General features: G+C 35.2%; 1 protein-coding gene across 1 annotated transcript in view; it reads right to left on the bottom strand.

Moving 5' to 3' along the window:
* KLHL32 (kelch like family member 32) overlaps positions 1–22,369 on the bottom strand; it is a 310,357-nt gene that overhangs the window by 152,225 nt on the left and 135,763 nt on the right. Inside the window, exon 4 of the mRNA XM_051996720.1 lies at positions 7,421–7,528. Within this exon, the coding sequence (XP_051852680.1) occupies positions 7,421–7,528 (108 nt within the window). The remainder of the gene's footprint in view (positions 1–7,420; positions 7,529–22,369) is intronic.

Here is a 22,369-nt window from a genome sequence, read left to right as displayed (position 1 = left end):
GGGCAAAATAATTCCTAATTATTGCTCTAATTTTATCTTCATTAGTGGCGAGTTCTCCCTTTTCATTTTTAAGACTAACAATTTGATTTTCTTCTTTGCTTTTTTAAATCAGATTTACTAAGAGTTTATCTATTTGTTGATTTTTTCATAGAACCAACTTAGATATTGACTAAGAATTAATTATTAATTAATTCAAGAGTGTTTTTTTTTACTTTCAATTTAATTAATCTCTCCTTTAATTATTAGAATTTCAAGTTTACTGTTTGACTGGGGGTTTTAATTTGTTCCTTTTCTAGCATTTTTAGTTGCAAGCCCAATTAATTGACCTTCTCTTTCTCTATTTTATGCAAGTAGGCCTCTAGAGATTTAAAATTTCCCCTTATTATTGCTTTGGCTGTATCCCACATGTTTTGGTATGATGTCTCATTACTGTCATTTTCTTGAGTGAAGTTATTATTTTGTTTGCTGTTTCACCCAATCATTCTTTAGTATGAGATTATTTAGTTTCCAATTATGTTTTGGTCTATTTTCCCCTGGCTTTTCATTGAATGTAATTTTCATTGCATCGTGGTCTGAAAAGGATGCATTTACTATTTCTGCCTTACTGCATTTGAGTTTGAGGTTTTTATGTCCTAATATATAGTCAATTTTTGTATAAGTTCCATGAACTACTGAGACAAAAGTGTACTCCTTTCTGTCTCCATGTCGTTTTCTCCAAAGATCTATCATATCTAACTTTTCTAGTATTCTATTTACCTCTTTGACTTTTTTCTTATTTATTTTGTGGTTTGATTCATCTGATTCTGAGTGTGCAAGGTTGAGATCTCCCACTATTATAGTTTTACTGTTTATTTCTTCTTAGAGCTCTCAATTTCTTTTAAGAATTTAGATGTTACACCACTTGGCACATATATGTTTAATATTGATATTGCTTCATTATCTATGCTACATTTTAGCAAGATATAGTGCCCTTCCTTATCTCTTTTAATTAGGTCAATTTTTACTTTTGTTTGATCTGAGATCATGATGGCTACCCCTTGCTTTTTTGACATCACCTGAAGTATAGTAGGTTCTGCTCCAACTTTTTACTTTTACTCTGTATGTATCACCCTGCTTCAAATGTGTTTCTTGTAAACAACATAATGTAGGATTCTGGCTTTTACTCCAGTCTGCTAACTGCTTCTTCTTTATGGGGGAGTTTACCCCTTCACATTTATGGTTAAAATGACCAATTCTGTATTATTTGCCATCTTGTTAACCCCTGCTTATGCTTTTCTCCTTTCTTCCTTCTTCCTCCTTTCTCCTTTCCTTCCCCCTTAACCCCCTCCCCAGTTTAAACTTGTGAGCACCACTTGCTTCTCACAGCCTCCCTTTTTAGTATCCCTCCCTCCACCTTAGAATTCCTCCCCCTTTTCCTCACAGTTTCTGTATCCCCTTCCACTTAGCTTATTCCTTCCCTTTTCACTTTTCCCCTCTCACTTTTCAATGAGATGGGAGAAGTTTCACCATAAATTGAATATGTCTAATATTTTTTCTTTAAGCCAATTCTGATGGCAGTAAGATACATACTATGTTCATCCCTCTCCATTCTTTCTCAGATATAATAGGTTTCCTTTGCCTCTTTGTGAGATGTAGTACCCCCACTTTACCCTTTTCTGTGTACAATTCCCTTTCCACCCTCTAGTTTCTAGAACAAAGTATACATGTTTCTTTATATATCTTTATAGCAGAAATATAGTTCCCAAGATTTTTTTTAACCTTTTTAGGTTTCTCTTGAGTTCTATATTGTAGATAAAACTTTTTGTTTATTCCGGTTTTTTCATCAAAAATAGATGAAATTCACTTATTTCGTTGAATGTCCATCTTCTTCCCTGGAAAAAGATGCTCATTTTGGCTGGGTAAGTTATTTTTGGCTGCATATCAAGTTCCTTAGCCTTTTGGAATATCCGATTCCAGGCCCTTTGATCCTTTAATGTGGATGCTGCTAGATCCTAAGTAATCTTTATTGTGGCTCCTCTATATTTGAATTGATTTTTTTCTAGGAGCTTGCAGTATTTTTTCCTTCATCTGATAGTTCTGACATTTGGCCACTATATTTCTTGGAGTTTTGATTTCAGGATCCCTTCCAGTAGGTGATTGATGAATTCTTTCAATATCTACTTTATCCTCTGTTTCTATAACATCTGGGCAGTTCTCTTTGATAATTTCTTGGAAAACAGTGTCCAGGCTCTTTTTTTTATCATATTTTTCAGGAAGTCCAATAATTCTCACATTATTTCTCCTAGATCTATTTTTCAGGTCTGTTGTTTTCCCAAGAAGGTATTTCACATTCTTTTCCATTGTTTGATATTTTTTGGTTTTAATTGACTGATTCTTAGTGTCTCTTTGAGTCATTCATTTCCATTTGTTTGATTCTGATTTTTAATGTGTTATTTTCTTCACTTTTTTATATCTTTTTCTAATTGTCCAATTGAGTTTTTAAGTGAATTGTTTTGTTCTATGGATTTTTTTTCCATTTTGCCAATTTTATTTTTTAAAGAGCTATTTTCTTTTTCCAATTCACTAATTCTGTTTTTTAAGGATTTGATTTCTTTATCCACTCTATCTTTAAATGAGTGGGATGACTTATCCAGACTCTCTTGCCAAGCATTCCTTTCCTTTTCCCATCTTTCTTCTAGCTCTCTTGTGAGAGCCTTTTTAATTTCTTCTCTGAGAGTCTTGTGTGTTGAGGATATACCCCTTTGGGGAACTCATATGGAGACAGTCTGTTTTTAGTTTTCTTAGGGTTTAAAGTCTGCTCTCTATCCATATAGAAGCTATCCAATAGTTAGAATTCGTTTTAATTTTTTGCTCATTTTGTCAAAGAAGAATTAAAGAAAACAAACTCATAACAACAACAAAAAAACCAAATGCAGTCTGCTTTTTTTCTTTTTTTTTTTTTTGGGGGGGGGGGAGGTGGGGCTGGATGGTATTACCGAGATTCCTCTACACACTTCAGAGGGCAGCAGCGAGGAACTAGCAGGACAGCAGTGGCTGTGCTGCACCTGTGCTCTGAGACTCTGAGAGCCTGCTACGACACTGCGGCTGGGTATGGCCAGGTCCCCAAAGATGCTAACTTTTTGAGGTTATAGTGTTTACCCCCTGTGTTTTTAGCTTCTCTGATTGTCTATAGGCTTGCTGCCAGGGCAAAGTAACTAATACTGTAGTAACGCTCTTCCCCCAGAAAAGGCTGAGATCACATTTCACCCCACTCCAGTCTGCTCAGCTGTGAGCTGCATGCCTTACTCTGTCTGCTGTGCTGCTACTCTCTGCCTTCAGTTTGTGGCCAATCTAACCATCCCCACCCGCAAGCAAAAACAGACCTTTTCTGGTGAATTTCGAGGATATCTTCTCTTGGTAATTATTTGTGGTTTTTTTCAGTCAAGCACTAATTCTGAGGCTTGTTATGAAATAAATTATTCTGAGAGAAAAGACGGAGCTTAAGTATATGTGTGTGTCTTCTCTGCCATGGTCAGAAATCCTAGACCCTGGTTACTTTTTAATATGATGATATAATATGCTGATATCCCAATATAATTGGTTTTGTTTGTATTTCTGTGCAATTTATTAAATGCATATTGTGGAGTCAAGTCAACAAGCATTTATTAAATACCAACTACAACACCAGGCACTATATTATGCACTGAAGATACAAAGAAAGGCAAAAACAATCCCTGTTATCAAGGAGTTCATATTCTAACAGAAAAATCTGTTGAGAAAAGGTCTGTGGATTTCAACAGACCACTGAGGAACCCACAATACAAAACAAGTTAAGAATTCTTGTTCTATAGTGTTATTGGCTTTAAGGAGCAATTAAGAATTTTGGAAAGCCTAATGTAACAGGAAGCCAACCAAATTTACACATCCTGCATCTTGAGGTGAATAAAAAGATTTTTAAAGAAGAGAACGATCTCTACCCACCCTGCTATTTTCATAATTGCTCTGTTAGCAACAACAGCTTTGAAAGCCAGGGAGCTATGACATTTTCTGATATTTTATGTTTTATTTTATTGGAAGGAGCATGCAATATTTAGCACATGAAAGAACAGTTTTTATTCTGATTCAAAAGGATTGGGGGTGGAAAGGGGAATGATTGACTACCTGGACCATCAGTTGGCAAATAACCTCAAGAAGGTGGTATTTGTTAGCATTATGAAAACTGCTGAGGGACAAGAAGGTGTAGTCAATACTCAGAGATCAGTTCTCAGGAAAAGCTTCAAGACTCTACTGCTCCATTGTGTTTTGCATCAATTATAACATAAAAAGACCTAACATTAAAAATAATAATAATAATAACAAGAACCACTTGTTACTTCTGCTGACTTTGTGATCCTGAGTAAGTCCCTTAACATTTCAGTGCTCTAGTTAGCTTTCAAAGGTGATTAAGTTGCAAAGTGCTGACTAGCTCTGGTGGAGGGAGTTTCTTAATCTAGAAGACTCTTATAACAATGAAATTAAATTGCTCTATGATGTCAACTGGAAATGCTAGCACTGGCTGCCCATTCAAATAGACATATAGTCAATTGCATTGATTTGGCTCAAAGATTGGTAAAAAAAAAAAGATGTCAACACCTGACCTAAATACTGATAATGAAGGAGGTATAGCATCTAGGAGAAATACAGCAGTAATCCTGAGGTTCTCTGACTTTAGAGTCCTGTTGTTCTAACAATCTGTCAATGATTCTAAAGTCTTTTGGCTTTAGGATAGTCCTACAAACATTGCTGACTGTCAGATAGATAATCTGCTAATCAGTGATAATCAAGGCTTAAGGCAATAGTGAATAGATTACTCCTCAGTTCATAAAATTAGCATATCAGTGACATGAAGAACTGTATCTCTCTGTCTTTTCCTATAAATTTGTCTTCTTGTTCCTGGTTCATTGCTAAATCCTTTTGGAACTTGGTCAGCTTCAATTGGCATTACAATTTCAATAAACTTTGTCCTTTGACTTGGAGATGGAGTCAAGCCTGAAAATTCTTTTGAGATACCACATGACACCTGTCTGTAATCCCAACTTTTGGGGGTCTCTTTCTGAACCTCAACAGTATTATAAATGATAAAGTGAATAGTATTGTGGTGACATAACATTTTTTCAAATAATTTATAAATTTCCTTTTTTCTTTCTATCCTCTTGTTTTTTCTCTATTCTTTTTCTTCTTCTCTCCTTCCTTTCTGCCTTTTTCTTTTTTCTTCCTTTCTCTCTCTCTTTCTTACTTCCTCCTTTCCTTATTTCTTAGATATAGCACAATATTTAAAAATACTTTTGCCTCTAAAAGGCAAATTCTATTGGCCTCTACTGGACACTTAAGTCTGGTTATTAAGTGGTCCCTGTATTATATCACTGTACAGGAGTCAGTGTTTGCATATATGGCTTACTTGGTTCCTGAAGAGATAAATAGCTTATTGTTAATTTAAAGACCATGGTACAGAGAGGATATTGCAGGTATTGAAGGCCCATAAACATGTATATACGTCCACACAATGAGTAGAAGGCCTAGATCTTTCAAGGACTATTAAAATATAGATGATCTGATTCTCAATCCTACAAAATTCTTTCTTCTGTTTTCTCTCTTTCCATCATAGGTATCTCTTCACACTAGGGAATCCTTGCTACTATTTTTAAGGCTCGTGCTGAAGCTATTTATCTCATTACCATCTTCCCTCTGTTACTGGCTTTATTACTTGGTCTCTTCTGTCATTTTCTGTCATGTTCCCCAGGTGTCTCAGCATTCCCCTGAAAAAGCTGACCTTTGGGGGAAATCACCAGCCAAACATTTCCTCCCACTGTGAAAACATCCATCCTAATGGGATGTGAGGTCAGGAATAATGGCTGCTGAGAAGCAGCAGGGCAGCTTCAGGGAAAAGGAGGGATTACTATCTTTGTAGTGATAACAGACCCTTTCCTAAGTAAAGCCTGGTGACAAAGGGGTGAATGATCTAACTGATGATCAAGGAGAACTTTGAACTGTGACATAAAGAAACACAGAGGACCTACTCCTGAGCTTAACCAACATGTCTAGGCGGAATAAGAGAGCTCCATCTGAGTGGCTCAGCTTCAATTTACCTTGGCAAGTCAGCTACTAGCACCCTCCCCTTCAAATACACAGTCAGGAAGGCTTCACCCAGGAAGATCTGAGTTCAAATTTAACCTTAGATATTTCCTACCTCAAGTGACCTCAGGAAAGTTATTTAGCCTAATTTCCTGGCTACCTCAGGAGAATATCCAGGCCCTGAGATGCATTAATACCTGGAACATTTGAATGTACTGTGAATGCTGGATTAATAATCATTCAACCCTAAACAATGCTCTAAAAAGGTTATAAGCATTTCCCTCAAAGCAGTTCTGTCAGGTAAGGCAATAAAAATATTATTCTCATTTTATAGATGAGAAAAATGAGGTCCACAAAAAGATCAAATGACTTTCCCAGGGTAATAATTGCCAGGGCCAGGATTCAGATCCAGATCTCCTAACCACAGCCAAATACTACCTTATTAGAGGGTTCCAACAAAGTACAGAAACAAAATGCACATGACAGACGGTAGGATGGCAGATTTCATGAGAGCAAAAGATACTACAACAGGCAGGGGACTTTGGTATAAAACTATCTGTCTAAGAATATAGATAATTCACCACCAAGCTGCTAACTCACCTCTTTCAACCTCCTCAGCCTCTCTTCTCTATCTAGAGGGCTGTCAGGTGAAGTACCAAACTTCTCCCAACATCTTCCTTTAGAGAGGGCAAAAGCTGGACTCTCGGATCTGCTGAGTTTCAACTCCATTGAACAAGAGGTCCCTTGTTGTCTCCCCACCTCCACTTTCTTGTTCCCTTTTTGTATTGTCTTCCCCTTTAGATTGTAAACTCACTGAAAGCAAAAGCTGCCTTTCTTTTTTAGTAATTGTATCCCCAGTCTTCAGCATGGTGGTTGGCATATCTCTAGTGTTTAATAAATGTTTAATGTATTTATTAGATTGTAGTAAGAACTTTAAGTCAATTTGGAAATATTAAGGTAAAGAAAGTATATAGCATTCGTGTCACTACTGATTTCAAATAGTGTTAGATCCTTTTGGGGTACTCTGTGGAAAGCAAATTTATGAGAATATTATCTTTTTTCCAGACCCATCATTTTAATCACATAGGGAACTAATATTTTAAAGAAAAACTCCTTCCCTGATACAGATCTGTATAGAGAAGCTAAGTCATTTGATAGAAATAACAGGCATCAGAGCAGGATAGAAACTCAGGTTTTCTTAACCCCAGAGCCTACTTGAAATCTCTTATGCTACATTACTTCTCATTTGATTTCATATACTGAAGATTATTTGACTTAGGTTCAATGCAATCTATTTTTCAAATTTCTGAATTTGCATTTGATACGGTACCTGTCCTGTGTATGCAAACTCCAGAGCTTGCTTTAAACCAAGGCTAGTCACACCATGTAAATTCACTTCATCAGCTCCACTTTCCACCATACAAAGACTGAACATTGCCTGAGAGGAAAAAAGAAAAAATAAAAGAGAGTTATAATATTCAAAATGGTGGGAAGGGAGGCAAGGTGAAATAAATACATGGGGAAACAGTATGATAGAGGTACTTAATGCATTTCCAAAGCCAAGAGAATAACAACAGGTTTAGACCTAGAAGAGACCTCTCATTTTCAGCTAGAGAAACCGGATATCTTGTCCAGAAATGTAGAGCCAAATTTGAACATTTAACACTTTTGATCATCATACTGTTTCTGCAAAGAAAGCATACATTATTTGTACAATTTATTAGTATTATTTTGATACATATACATGAGGCATCATGATCTAACCAAAAATGATACATACTAGCTATGTTACCCTGAACAAGTAAGTCACTTAATTGTAAGTACAACGACTGAATTAATAGAATGGGTTTTCTCACCAAGGAGTTCCTTATATCAAGGAAATCACTAGATCTAATCCTTCTCCTTCCCTCTCTCTCTCTCCTTCTTCCTCCTCCTCTAGCTTTCTCTCTCATTTTAAAGTTACATTTTATTTTTATAAATAACTTTGTTCTCATTGTTCATAGGCTTGTGATTACAGTTTGTATGAGTAGCCAGATGGCCCAGAGAGATTATGTATTTCATAGACTATCTACACTAGGACCCTATAGTTTTGTCATAAAAAAGGTAAAGGATTTCCCTGAAAACTATTGAGTCAATTTAATTTTTATGAATGAGTTCTTTTTCTCTCTCAAGCAAAATCCTAATACCTGAACTTGGAACTCAGAGTTCCAAGGTTCTAAGAAGAATGAACTGATTAAAAACATGGTATCTCTCAGGGTTTAAGTGCCTGTTCTGGCAAAACTTTCCCAACTTCAAAGTGACAGTCTGCTTATGACAGATAGATAAATAGATAGATAGATAGCCAGGTTAGGGGAGATAGCATGTGTATGCTAAACACTGGAGATAAAGATATAAGGCAGTCCTTGCTACATAGTAATTAATAGCCTAAAAGGGAGAAATATGCAAAAACTATGTGCAAATAAGTTTGGGATGGGATTAAGTGGAAATCAACATAGGGAAGGCACTAGAATTAAGGGTGATGGGGAAAGGCCTCCTATTGAAGATAGGACTTCAGCTGGCATCTGATGACCAGGGAAGGAAGAAGACAAAAATGAGGAGAGAATATTCCAAGTATGGGGGACAACCAGTAAAAATACTTCAAGTTAGACATTGTCTGGTTTGAGAAACAGCACAGAGGCCAGTTTCACTGTATAACTGGGTACATGGGAGAATGTGAGGAGTAAGAAGAATGGAAAGCTGGAGGAAGAGAGGGCAGGTAATGAAAAAATCTGAACACCAAACAAAAGGTTTTTTTTTTTTTTTTGATTTGGAAAAAATAGTCTATCTTGAGTCTATCAATTTTCTGAAAAGGAGTGAGTAGCATGCTACATCATTATTCCTTTTTTAAAAATTCAATAGTATTATATTTTTCCAAATACATATTAAAATACTTTTTAATATTCATTTTTGTAAGAATTTGAGTTACAATTTTTTTCTCTCTTCCTCCCTTACTTCTCCCTTCTCCAAGACAGCATTTTATATAGGTTATATATGTACAATCATTTAAAATATATTTCCATATTAGTTATGTTGGGAAAGAAAGATCAGAACAAAAGGGAAACATGATGAGGTAAAACAAAGGAAACAACAACAAAGGAGAAAACAGTGTGCTTTGCTCTGCATTCAGTCTCTGTAGTTCTCTCTCTGGATGCAGATGGCATTTTCTATCCCAAGTCTATTGAAATTGTCTCGGATCAATGTATTGCTGAAAAGAGCCACGTCTATCATAGTTGATCATTGCATAATCTTGCTCAAACAAAAGATTTAATACCTGACAGGGATGGAGAAAGTCACTTATAACAGAGTAGTTATAAAGTAATTTAGAAAAGCAAGGTATTAGAAACTGAAAGGATGACGAAAGGTTTCATTTAAATTAGAGAATCTAAGAAACCAAGGGAAAGGAATAGTGACTTCCTGATAACAATCAATACAAAGAAACAAAGTTAGGAAAAGAAATGCCATGTATGAAAAATGATAAGAAGGTCAGTTCAACTGAAGTAGGTGAGAAAAGAAAAAATGTGTAGTAAGGCTGGGAAGGTAACTTGGGGCCAAATTGTATATGGCTTTAAAAAACAAAGGACTGTGAATTTTATCCTAAAGGTTAAGGAGAACCATTAGGGTTTATTAAGTAGGGAAGTGACAAGATCAGATTTGTCAGGAAAATCATTTTGGTAACTGAAAAAAATGGATGCAGAATGAAGTTCTTGCTCAATAACAAATAAGAATTAGGAAAACCAAATTGTAGTTTGGTTAAAAAAAATAATTTAGTCTTGCGTCTATATCATCTATCTATATCTACCACAATAAGCTCCAATGAACAAGATCTCAATGAGCATTATTTTTTTTAAATCAGCAAAGAGTAAAAAGTAATTTTTACAACATTATTGGGGGGGGTAAATTCTTTACAAAAATGATGATGTATATCTTCAACCATAAGATCAAATGTTCCAAATCAATAATAAGAAAAATGTAAATTAAAACATGCTTCACCTGATACCTAACAAATTTTCAAAGATGATAAAAGATGGAAAGGAAATGTTCATGTGATTAAGTAGGGGAAAACAAAAAAGATTAATATATTACTGGTAGAGTTAAGAACTGATCTATGTTAGAAAACAATTTGGAATTATACAAGAGAAATCACTCAACTAAATAGTTCATAAGCCTTAACCTGGGTCTATAAAATGGTATGAAATAGAAAGCGACTCTGAGGTTCAACTTATGAAATAAGCAAAGCTGGGTGGGAAAAAGGAAAAATAGCAAATGTTGAAGTGCTGCAGGAAAAAAAAAAAGCAGACTGATGCTTAATTGGTAGAACTCTGAATTGGTGGAATCATTCTGGAAATCAATTTGGAACTTTAAAATAAAAGTCCCCAAAGTAATTTATCTGTGTACTGGTAAGCCTATAAACCATAGAGTTCAATGGAAGAGGAAAAGAAGCATATGTACAAAAATATTCATGAGTCATCCTACCTTGCTCCATATAGAGAGGCTAAAGATACACAATGAAATATGTATATTTTTTAGAAATGGTTAATACAGTTGTTTGTTTTGCTTGACCATGCATATTTGTTACGAGGATTTTGGTTTCCTATTTTAAAAAAAAGTGGGGGGGAGGGGGAAGAGGTAAAGGAGAGAGAAGAAAAAATAAAATTTAACTTAAAATTTTTCTAATTTAAAAAGTTCTGGCCTATATGGAGATTGAATTCTAATTAACAGTACTATATGTGTATATGTGTAGGCATATGTGTAACCAGACATCTTTGGCTCATCAAAGACAGAAATTCCAATTTATCTGCATAGAATTACAGAATATTAGAACTAGAAGATTCTTGAGTTCATATTTCAGGAAAACTGATTAAAGAAGCTGGGGATGTGTAACCTATAGAAAAGACTAGGCATGGGTCAGGAAAGCAGAAGGTGGGATAACAGATCATGCTAGCAATTCAAGGCTCTCACATGAAAACAAAGAATAACCTCATTTTGTCCTGGGAGGGCAGAGCTAAAATGGTGGGTAAGTGTTATAAAGGAGTAAATTAAAGAAAAAGATAAAGAAATACTTTAACCATGAAAGCTTTCTAAAAGTAGAAAAGACTGCCTATAGAGCTGATGGTTTCTTAAATAAAAGTTGAATGATCATTTGTTGAATACACTGTAGAGAGAATTCTCAATCAGGTCTGGATTGGCCTAAGTAGTCTCTGAGGACTCTTCACCATCTGAGATTCTGTAATTCAAAGAAGAAACTTGCTCAATGGCACTGTTAGTGGCAGAATTGGGACCAGAACTCTTGTGCACTAATCATTACATGTTACTATGCTTTTTATACTTTTCTCCTGATTGCACCTGAGACAAGATGAAACATTCCTTACATAATATATTCTTACTCTAAGTAACATAATAAAATAGATTTTACTTCTGCTTTGTGAAAAAGGCACCTGAACTAAAGGGTTCTAAATTAATAAAAGACAAAGAATAATTATGAAAAGGTTAGATAGTCATTAAAATGAACCAAACATATTACCCAGTGTTAACAACCTAGAGCTTTTTGTATCAGTTGCCAATTCAAAAAATTAAATCTTTTGTGTGAATGAGACAATTGTTCATAAGATTATGGGAAGTTGTAACTTTAAATCCACTTAGACGGAAGTATTCTTTTTTTTTTTTTTTTTTTTTTTTTTATTTGTGGAGGGGCGGCTGTGAGTCTCTTCCAAACCATGTTTAGAAAGGTAATAATGTATCACCTCTAGAGATTAAATTCTATTATAACAAATCCAAAACAATGAAAACTATGCAATAAAAACTTTTTAAAATCCTTGATAATGGTTCCTTCATTTCATAAATAATTTAATCGAATGCTAACCTAACAAAAAGAATAAGGATGTCCATTGGAAGAATCCATCTGCAGTTAGATTTTTCAAATTTCTCAAATTCCTCTCTCCCAGAGCCAGGATGGCAGATGACAGACAACCTAGTTGATTTCTCGACTCATCACCAAGAATCATCTCCCAGCAAAACTGAATATAACACTTCAGGAGGAAAAAAATATTTAATATAAAAGAGAACTTTCAAACATCCTTGATGAAAAGACCAGAGCAGAATAGAAAATCTGACATTCAAACACAAGACCCAAGAGAAGCATAAGAGTAATTATAATAGTATCAATAAAGTTAAACTGTTTTTCTTTATAAGAAAGATGATATATGCAATTCCTAAGAACTTTATTGTTAGAGCAGTCGAAACAAATTATATAGGCAGAGAGTATGGATATATATTGATTATTTTGCAATGATTTACAAAAGAAAAAAAGTATAAGAAATAGAGGTGCACTGGAAGAAAGGGAAAGGAGCAGATAGAATGGGAAAATGTTTCTCACATAAAAGAGGCATGCAAGGAAGAGTTTTTATGCTGGAGGAGGTAAGTGGAAGGGAGTCAGGCAATTCTTGAACCTCATTCTCATCACAACTTGTTCAAAGAGGGAAAAATATAAATATATACTCAGGTGTGCACAGAAATGTAATGTGCTAGGTAGGAAAATAGGAGGAAGGGAATAAACAAAAGTGGGGGAAGATGATAAAAGGGAGGCAGTGGTTAGAAGCAAAATGGACTTTAGAGGACAGACAGAATTTTTAAAAAGAGAGAGGGAGATAAAAAAACAGAAGAAAATAAGATTGAAAAAAAAACATTAATCATAACTGGAAAATGGAAGCAAGTAGCTTAACCAATTGTGGCATCAGATTGTGATGGCCTACTAATGTGCTGTGGAAATAATGAGGGGAATATGGTTTCAGAAAAACATAACAAGATTTAAATGAACTGCTGTAAAATGAAGTGAGAAGAACAAAGAGACCACTGTACACAGTAACAGATCTGGGTACCCTGATCAATACAAATACCAAGACAATTCCAAATAACCTATGATGAAAAAAGTATCTACTTCCAGAAATAAAACTAATAAACTCTGAATAAAAACTGAAGTATAATTTTTCTTACTTTCTTTTTCTTGCTTTTAAAAAAATTGGTTAAGATGGAAATGTTTTATATGATTTCACATGTATAATTTATATTATGTTGATTGCTTTCTCAGTGGGTGTGAGGGAGGGAGAGAATTTGGAACCCAAAATTTAGAAAGAAAAGAACATTAAATAAGTAAGATATTTTAAAAATTTAAACACAAATTTTTTTAAATTCCTCTCTCACAGAGAACTGGAAAAGTATGAATAAGAGGCTTATAAATGACATCTCTACACCTGTGCTCTATTCTACTGATAATACCTTGTATTACAAGTACAATACTAGACTCACTTAACCTGAATAATATGTCTCATCACCATCAATTAATAGCTGATCTCCTAAGCCAAAACTCCTTTCCTTGACTATCATGCCCTTATAGATGTTGTTTACCTCTATTAAAAGATAAACTTTTGACATCACAGGCTGTTTCTTTTTATATTTGTATTTTTGTATATTTGGCCCAGAAGTATGAGTAGTAGGCACAATGATATAGAGTAGAATAATAATAAACAATTATTATTTATTCATTCATTAACTTAAGCCTCAACTTTTTCACCTGAAAAATGGAAATAATAATAATTGCACTATTTAAAGGATACAATTATGTTACCAGAACAGAAGGCACTTTGTAAATTGTAATGTACTATATAAATATGAACATTTAAATTATTTTATTAGAGACATCACCTTCCTTAGGTGGTTCTCATCCACAGTAAGCCTGCTTGGAGAGCGCACGCGCACACACACACACACACACACACACACACACACACACAGTAAATTGTGAACCAGAGCAGATGGAGGGATACTAAGTGAGATAGCTACACAGTAAAGTATCCTCAAACCACCAACAAATATTGAAAAGTCAAGATATCAAGAAAGCAAATCCTAAAGGTCTAAGGAAAACAAAACACCCTTATAGATTACCACATCACAGTGATCCCTTGTACAGGAGAAACAACACAACAGACAACTGAGGATCTTTGTGTATTTGGAGTGATCATATGCTAAGAATGAGATAATGATGAAAAGTCTGAATAATACATATTTACTTTCAAGATACTTAAAAAAAAAAAAAGAAATCCTATAGTTCAGGGGATGTTCCTAGCCTGGGTTACTTGTATGTGTGTATCTGTATGTATATATGCACATGGGTATATAACTACCTTTTTATGGTTGGTTTCCTTTGTAATAGTGTATTTTATTTTAATTCATTAAATAAAATATTCTTTAAAAGGCTTCAACCAACTGCCAACAGAAAAACCTCATGGCAAAAATTTCAAGAACTCCTACTATAGTGCAATGGGTAGGTATTTTATGGGTAATTTACAGGAGGAACACATGAATAATAACTTCATGAGAAAGTATAGTGTGACCCAAACTACAATTTGCAATACTGAAGGAAGTCCTAACACTGATAAAATCATAGTTCCATGAACATATCAAGTATCAACCTCCATTTAAATCTACTGATTATAGACAAAAATGTGTCAGATTTCTTCACACAGAAGAGACCGCTTCTATAAGCACATTCAAACTCCAAATAATGCAGATTTGATTTCATGCCATCAGCATACCTTAAATCTATTATGCCATTGTTCAAAAATTCATTTAGACTGAATGAGAATCTACCTAATGACATCCACATGCAAATCTACCATGAACTTCTTAATATTCACGTCCTGACTTTCTGCATGTTTTATATCACTAGTTCACTTCATTACAAATAAATAGTCCAGGCCCCACAGGAAATGTACTAGTCACCTATTTATTTGGCATGTGTAGGAAGTGATGGAATGGAAAATTCTAGATGAAACTCATTTTAAGGTTTAATGAATTCTGTTTATGTAAAAACCCATTGTTGGAGAAATCTCTTATAGCTTACACTCTGTTGAAGTGTCATTAAAAATCTAAAGACTCAAAGGCCAAATTGAAAAAGTTACTTTCAGGTATTAGAGTTCTTTTACTTGGTAACACTAGAAAGAAATGAGAGTTATTTTCCATTTCCTTTTTATTATTATAGATGGTTAAGCTTGAAATAATACTCATTCACCCCAAACCACTTTTATCTTATGCTTGATCATGCGCCCAAGCCGTAATTACATTTGGCATATTATAGAGAATGGTGACCAGCTGTTCTCCATTTCCCCTTACAAATAGAAGAAGAATGAATTGGGCTTAAACTGCACAAGGAATTATCTGGGTTAATTAAGCAGAAGAACTTTCTGAGAGCAAAGGTTATTAAGAAATGGAGAAGGTTACCAAGGGAGATGACTACATCTGCTTTTCTGAAAGTCTTTCAGAAACAGTACAAAATGGTCTGTTACTGATCCCCTATCAATAAAGAGATGAGATATATTGGTTGATCTTAAAGCTTTATGTGGTAGATCTCCAAGATATTACTGATATTATGGCTTCTCTCTGCTACTGTTCCCCACTCCACCCTCAAATTCCCCATCTTTACCCTCACCTCAGGAACTTGTATCATCATAAATTTGCATGTCCTCCCTCACCTTGTGCATTCAAACAGTCACCTCAAAACTTTGAGGATAATGGAAAATATCTCCTCACTAAAAAGCTGGACATACCTATTAAAGTGACACTTCCTTGAAATCAGGGGCAGGGATTAACCACTGTTACTGCTGGCAATGAGTTTTCTACATTGTACACCACAAGGAAAGAAATGTTATAACTTTAGTGATGTGTTACATTTTTGAAAGAACCCATTTAGGTTTCTAAAAAAAAAAAAGAGAGAGAGAAATATATTAAAGGTCATTTACTTCACATCCTGAGATTCACACATTTGGAATCTTGCTTCAACAGGAAAGACCTTGACCTTAGAAGATATCAAGAAGAGAAAATAATTACTGAGTTTGTGTCACAAGCTGATACCAGAGTGCTGTTTGAGTTCATGAAGTTCAAGTGACCACACATTCCAATACCCTGATGCTACTTCTTAGTGAAATGTTATGGGCCTCTTCTTGTGGACTATAAGAGCTACTGTGGAAATAAAAAGGACAGGAAGGAGAGAGGGAGGAAGGGAGGAGGAAAAATGGCAGGGAGAAGGGAGGGAGAGAGGGAGAGAAGGAAGGAAGGAAGGAGAGAGAAAAGAAAGAAAAGAGGAAGGGAGGAAAGGAGAGAGAAAGACAGGGAGGGAGGTAGAAAGCAAGGGAGGAGGAAGGGGAGAGAAGGAGAGAGAGGAAAGAAGGGAGAGATGGAGGGAGAAAGAAAGGGAAGAATGGAGGGAGGATGGAAGGAGAAAGGAAAAAGGAAGAAAGGAAGAGGAAGAAGGAAGGAAGGGAAAGAGGAAGAAAGGAAGGAAGAAAAGGAAGGAAAGAGGGAGGGATAGAAGGAAGGAAAAAAAGAAGGAAGGAAGAAGGGACAGAGGGAAGGATGAAATGGAGTAAGGAAGAGAGAGAGGGAGAGAGGGAGGGAGGAAGGAAGGAAAAAAGGAAGGAAGGAAGGAAGGAAGGAAGAAGGAAGGAAGGAGGAATGGTAGGAGGGAGGGTAGGAGGGGAAGGAAATAAGGAGGGTAAAAGGGGAAGGAGGAAGAAAGGGAGAAAGAAAGAAAGGAAGGGAAAGGGAAGAAAGAAGGAAAGGAGGAAGGAAAGAAGGGAGGATCAAATGCTCAAGAAAAGGACTGAAGTTTGCTTTATTTATTTGAAAGTCTGGAAAAAGTAGCTAGTTATGGGAGCACACAGGGGAGGACTCACAGGCAATAGGTCATTATATCAGAAGGATTCACACAGGAATTAATATCTAATATTATCTAACATGGTACTCAACCTTCCTCAGATGATTAACATTAATATGGATCCTGGAGCTTCATATATTAAAACAAAGAGAATGCAAATTAGAGAAAAGTGGCCAAAGGCATTGTAAGCTTCTTGAAGCAATGAACCATATCTTTTTAATCTTGTTCTCTCCTTCTGAGCATAACATAGTGCCCTATTCTGTATTCATTCATTCATTTTTACACAAAATTTCATCTTTTTCATAATAGCATATGGTACTGTCAAATAAATAAAAATGTTTAACAAAGAGGAAAATATTGAAGCTGAAGCATGTAGTCATACCATTAAGAGTTCCATATTAAAAACTTGTTTTTTCACTGAAAAATTTGTCTTAAGCTTAGATTCTTGTTCCCTATCCCCCAAAATTTTTCATACATAGTATTATAAGCATGAATAGCTAATTTGGGAGTAAAAGTGAATAATCATATAAAACAAGAGCTAATCAACTATACAGAAGGTTAAAATATATTTCACTCTAACATCAGTGGAATTTAATAATAGTTGTATTTAGTAACAATGTTAGATCTAAGTTACTATTAACTACATTAAAGAATTAGGTTAAGAAAACTTATTGGAAAGGCTTAAATAGATAGAATTTTTATTTTATGTTTTAGCTTGGCAATCATTAGGCAATCAAGAATGATGTTTGAAATTCAATATTGTTATTTAAGTTGCTCTTCATTTCCAAAAAGATGAGAAATTTCACCAAGGGAGACTGATTATCCTAAAGAAAGAATATTTTAGAAATCTTAGATAATGGGATAACAACCAGAAACTAAAGATAAAATAATAAGAAACATGAACTATTTAAATTGTTCAGAAAAACAAATGACACCAAAGCAGAGTGTGATTTAAGAAATGTGATGTATCGAGCTTCAGTGTTCTATAGGAGCCCATTTACGAACCAATATTGCATAAGTATAGCTCTTGGCATGTAGTTTTACCCTACAGGACTGTCTTGACTTTGGTGAAATTTACAGTTGTCATGACTTGCCCTTGATTGATGGTGACCTGATGCCACCATAAATCTTTCTGATTGAAAACTCTATTTGTGGGAATTAAATCCATCACAAATGCATGTAGTAGCCATGGATATGGATTTATAATGAGTGATCCCTCCTAGAATTCATAGAGAAATTGCAAAAATTGAGTCCTAAAAACACCTATATGGGTCATGGTTTTCCGAGTTATAGTAACTGACATAATATCATAGGAAATGGTACAACCTCATATAGGCTAGCCTACTATAAAACAAATTGAAAGAGGGAAGAGATGAGCAAAGTATTGTTGTCGCCCTCCCCACAATAAAGGAGAAAAAAAAGAGGGAAAAAAGAGGGCCATTAAAGTTTGGTTTTTCCCCCCCTTAAATATGCAGAAGAGAACATAAGGAAGTTCAGAAGGAAACAGTTAAGAATAGTTTGGAAAATAACATGTTAAATGCAAGCTGTCATAATATAGATTCATAGATTCTCATATAATTCTCCTATGTTTTATTTTGTATATGGAAATGTTCGTGAGGAGGTGTTTGTTAAATTTAGAATAAAATTTTTTAAAGAAACTGACAGTGAAACTCTATTCTATCATGGAAATCAAGTGAAATAAGAAGATAATAGGTATTTATCTTTATTATATGAGAATGCTTAAAAACATTTTATATTCAGAAACCAAATGCAACTATAAATTAAGCTGGTCACATATAAAATATACAATGAATCTCCACTTATCCAGACTCCAAACCATCATCACTATTACAAGTTCACAGATTTAGAACTGAAAAGAACCTCCAAAGACAAATCCAACCCACTCATTGTATGGGAGAAGAAACTGAGGTTAAAAGGCATTAAGTGACCTGCCTAGGGTTCAGCATCTGAAACAGGATTTGAATTTAGATTCTCCTTATTCCAAATCCAATACTCTAAAAACAGCATGCTCTCTCTCTCAAACTATCAAAACAGCCCAAGTTTTCCACTGCTATCTTGTAATATCAGAGACAGGAAGGCCTCCCTATGGGAAAATATGAACAAGAATTACGCTGAGCAGACTAGGTTCTACATCATTGGAAGAAACTTCCAAATTCATAAAATCACAAATCCATTTGAGGGTGAACAGACTTCATTTGTAGCAAGGTATTTTTTGTAACTTGGACAAATCATCTTTCTCAGTGCTTCAGACAACCTTATAAAATCCTAAGTTGCAGACAACTGATCTGAATTAATGGAAAAGAATTTTCCCACAAGGGACATCCCTACACCAGGGAAATCATAGGTCCAATCCACTCCATCTCAAAAAAGGAGATAGATTTTGTATAGTAAAAGGAAGTCTGTATATTTGTTTTGCTGAAGAATTACTAGAGAGGGGAGCTACTAAAGAATAGTGGATAAATATAGAAAGATAAAGCTATAGTCATTAGAAGAAATACTCTTCCTCCATTTCCTTGGGAAGTGGCAGTAGAATAATCTATCCAGGGACAAAAACCGCTTGGAGAAACCTTGATCTAAGGTTAACTACGTCCTTTTTGCCATACAGGTTAACCACAACAACATCATGATTCTATATGCCCTTCTTTGGACTTCTTCCAGTTTTATCATCTCTTTCTTGAGATGATGATGACAATTAAATCTAATATTTTAGATACACCTACTATTTCCTATTTTACCTTTCCTTGGAAGAGAAAGATATATAGATATATTCCTATATATCACTCTTAGACTGTGGAAGCTTCTCTCTTCCTTCATCCTGCCTCTTCAACTCCATTGTAGTGAACTCATCCAATATATCAAAATAAAGTTTCACTTTGAGGTGCCCAGATTGTGAGAAAACATTCTGTCAAACAGTTACTCCAACATTCTCCATGGAATCTTGGGGTTACTTTATCCTTTATACATCTTTCCATTAAACACAACTTGGCATCTTCTTTTTCCCTATAGCCATTATAATTCCACTCCCCAAGTCATGTCTCAACTTTCTATTTCCTTAATTCTTATCATTCAGATGTAGGATCATAAGATCACAGATTTAGAGCCAGAAAAGATGTTAGAAGATATTTCTTCCAAGAATCAGAGAGGTTAAATCATTTGCCCAGATATGGCAGAGTACAGCTCTGAATCCATATTTGATTACAAATCTAGTAGCACTTCTTCTACTCCATGCTGCATATGCACTCTGTCTGTCTCTGTCTCTCTCCCTCCTTCTCCTTCTCCTTTTCTCTCTCTCTTTCTTCTCTCTCTCTCTCTCTTTTTCTGTCTCTTTGTGTCTGTCTCTCTCTCTTTCCATCTCTCCTCTCTCTCTTTCTTCTTTCTCTCTGTTTCTGTCTGTCTCTTCTCTGTCTCTTTGTTCTGGCTCTCTCTCCCTCTCTGTCTCTCTGTCTCTCTGTTTCTTCTCTCTCTTCATTCTGTCTCTCTCTCTCCATCCATCTCTTTCTCTTTCTCCCTCTCTCTCTCTCTCTCTCTCTCTCTCTCTCTCTCTCTCACACACACACACACACACACACACACACACACCCATCCTGCTACAATATCTATCTTCACACATTCATTTACCCATCTACCTGACTGCAGGTTTTATCTTCTTCTATCTGCCATTTTCATAGTGCCTATTGAAATTCTCCAATGAAAGTAAGCACTCCTTCACCTTGAACATCTTTCTCTTATGTAAATTCCACCAAGCTTCATTTACGGAAAGCTGACTTTCCCCTGAGGACTCCATATATGTTGCTACTCTGATACTGACCAATATTCTCCCCCGTAATACTTCCTCTTTCCATATCACAGGACCTAAAAGTAAAGTCAATACAACTCTTTACTCTACATTTTACTTCCAAGCCATTTGCTCATCTATTAGCATTCAACTTTGAAGTTGGATCTCTCTCTTTTGAAGTTCATACTATTCGAAAATACTACATGAATCAAGTATTATCAGCCTAGATCTCTCCCCTCAAAAGGAAAAGGAACATAGAGACAGAAACAGTCAAAGAAATTGTACTAATCTGTGTATTCATCCCTATCTAATTTATGCATAACCTATTCCCGATTTAATCATGGTTTGTGTAATTTAAGGTGTCTAGAGTTTTCTCACCCTAAATAAATACATTTCTAAAACAAATTGGATCCTTTTGTTTACTCCGGAACAGTATAAATTGTAATGTCTATAAGCCACATGGGCTATTCTATCATCCTAGAAGAATTGACTGGCTCCTGGTTGAATGTTATCCGTGTTGCAGTATTGCAGTACTGAATTAGGACAATAGGGATCCAGGTGGTAAAAACAGTCTGATAAATGTTCTCATTCAATCTTTTGTTCTAATATCAATAAATTAAAAACAGGAAAATTCCTATGAGCACAAGTCTCTTCCCTGTTTTTTAAATCCAGCAGCAAGTTATAACATCTCTCCTCCCACAATCATTGAAAGATTTTAATATGCCTATTAATGATACTTTTAGCATCTTGTTCTTAAATTTCCCAAGTCTTATAAGTGATAACGCTATTCTATCTTTACCCCACAATAATATGGTTATACTCTAGATCTCCAATTACTAAAAACATGTAAAATAATGAACTGAGTCAGCTTCCAAAGTTTTCAAGAAACATGAAGTCACATCCTGAAGATGATGAATGGGAAAGACTGGTAGGTATAGTGTATAACTTGCTGCCCATTAAGGTACAATACCCCTCTATGGATTTCCTATTTTTCTATTTCTATTTCTCCCACTTACTTCATCCTATCATACCTATTCCTTGGACTGATGGTCTTTGGCCCCCTGATTTTTTCCTGTTCTTCCAGTCTGTCAGGCCTGCTCTAGCTTAATTTTCCTTTCCTTCCCTGGCTTGATGTCATCATCAGGATAATTTTCTTTCCTTCACCTGTCACCTCGACTTTGTATTATTAGTTTTTTGCCATGATAACCCTTAATGGGAACTCCTACTCCATACCTTCTCTGATCCTTTTCTCATACTAAAGAACTTTATGGTAGAGACATGAAAAAATATGATTAGGTCTACTATAAATATATGATATGTAATCTCTGCTATGCCCTTACTGCATAGGAATCCATTTACTCTTTACTTATTGGTTTTCTATCACAACATCTACAATGACTAGAATAAAGAAATCTGGGGAGGTTGGCTATGCTATGTACTACTTAAGTGACTGTAAGTGACCCCATCTCTTCATTTTTACAATAAGGCTACTCTCTTCCCTCCTTAAATTCCCTGTTCCTCCCCTTACCTCCTACTTTACCGTGAATATTGAAACAATCTGATTTGAGCAACTTGAAGTCTCCTGTTCTACATCTTTATAGCTCTGAAGTCTTCCTTTGTAAGAGGCTCAACAAATGCTTATTGATTGATATTTATCTATCTTTTCTCCTTCCTTTCAATGTCTAAGTAGAAGGAGCTACCTTATCTAGGAGTATAGTACAGTTAGGTATGAATATCTA

This window comes from Antechinus flavipes, chromosome 4 (genome assembly GCF_016432865.1).
Source record: "Antechinus flavipes isolate AdamAnt ecotype Samford, QLD, Australia chromosome 4, AdamAnt_v2, whole genome shotgun sequence".
Classification (NCBI taxonomy): Eukaryota; Metazoa; Chordata; class Mammalia; order Dasyuromorphia; family Dasyuridae; genus Antechinus; species Antechinus flavipes.
Note: the sequence above shows the minus strand (reverse complement) of the source record. Positions and strands in the feature narration are given on the sequence as shown.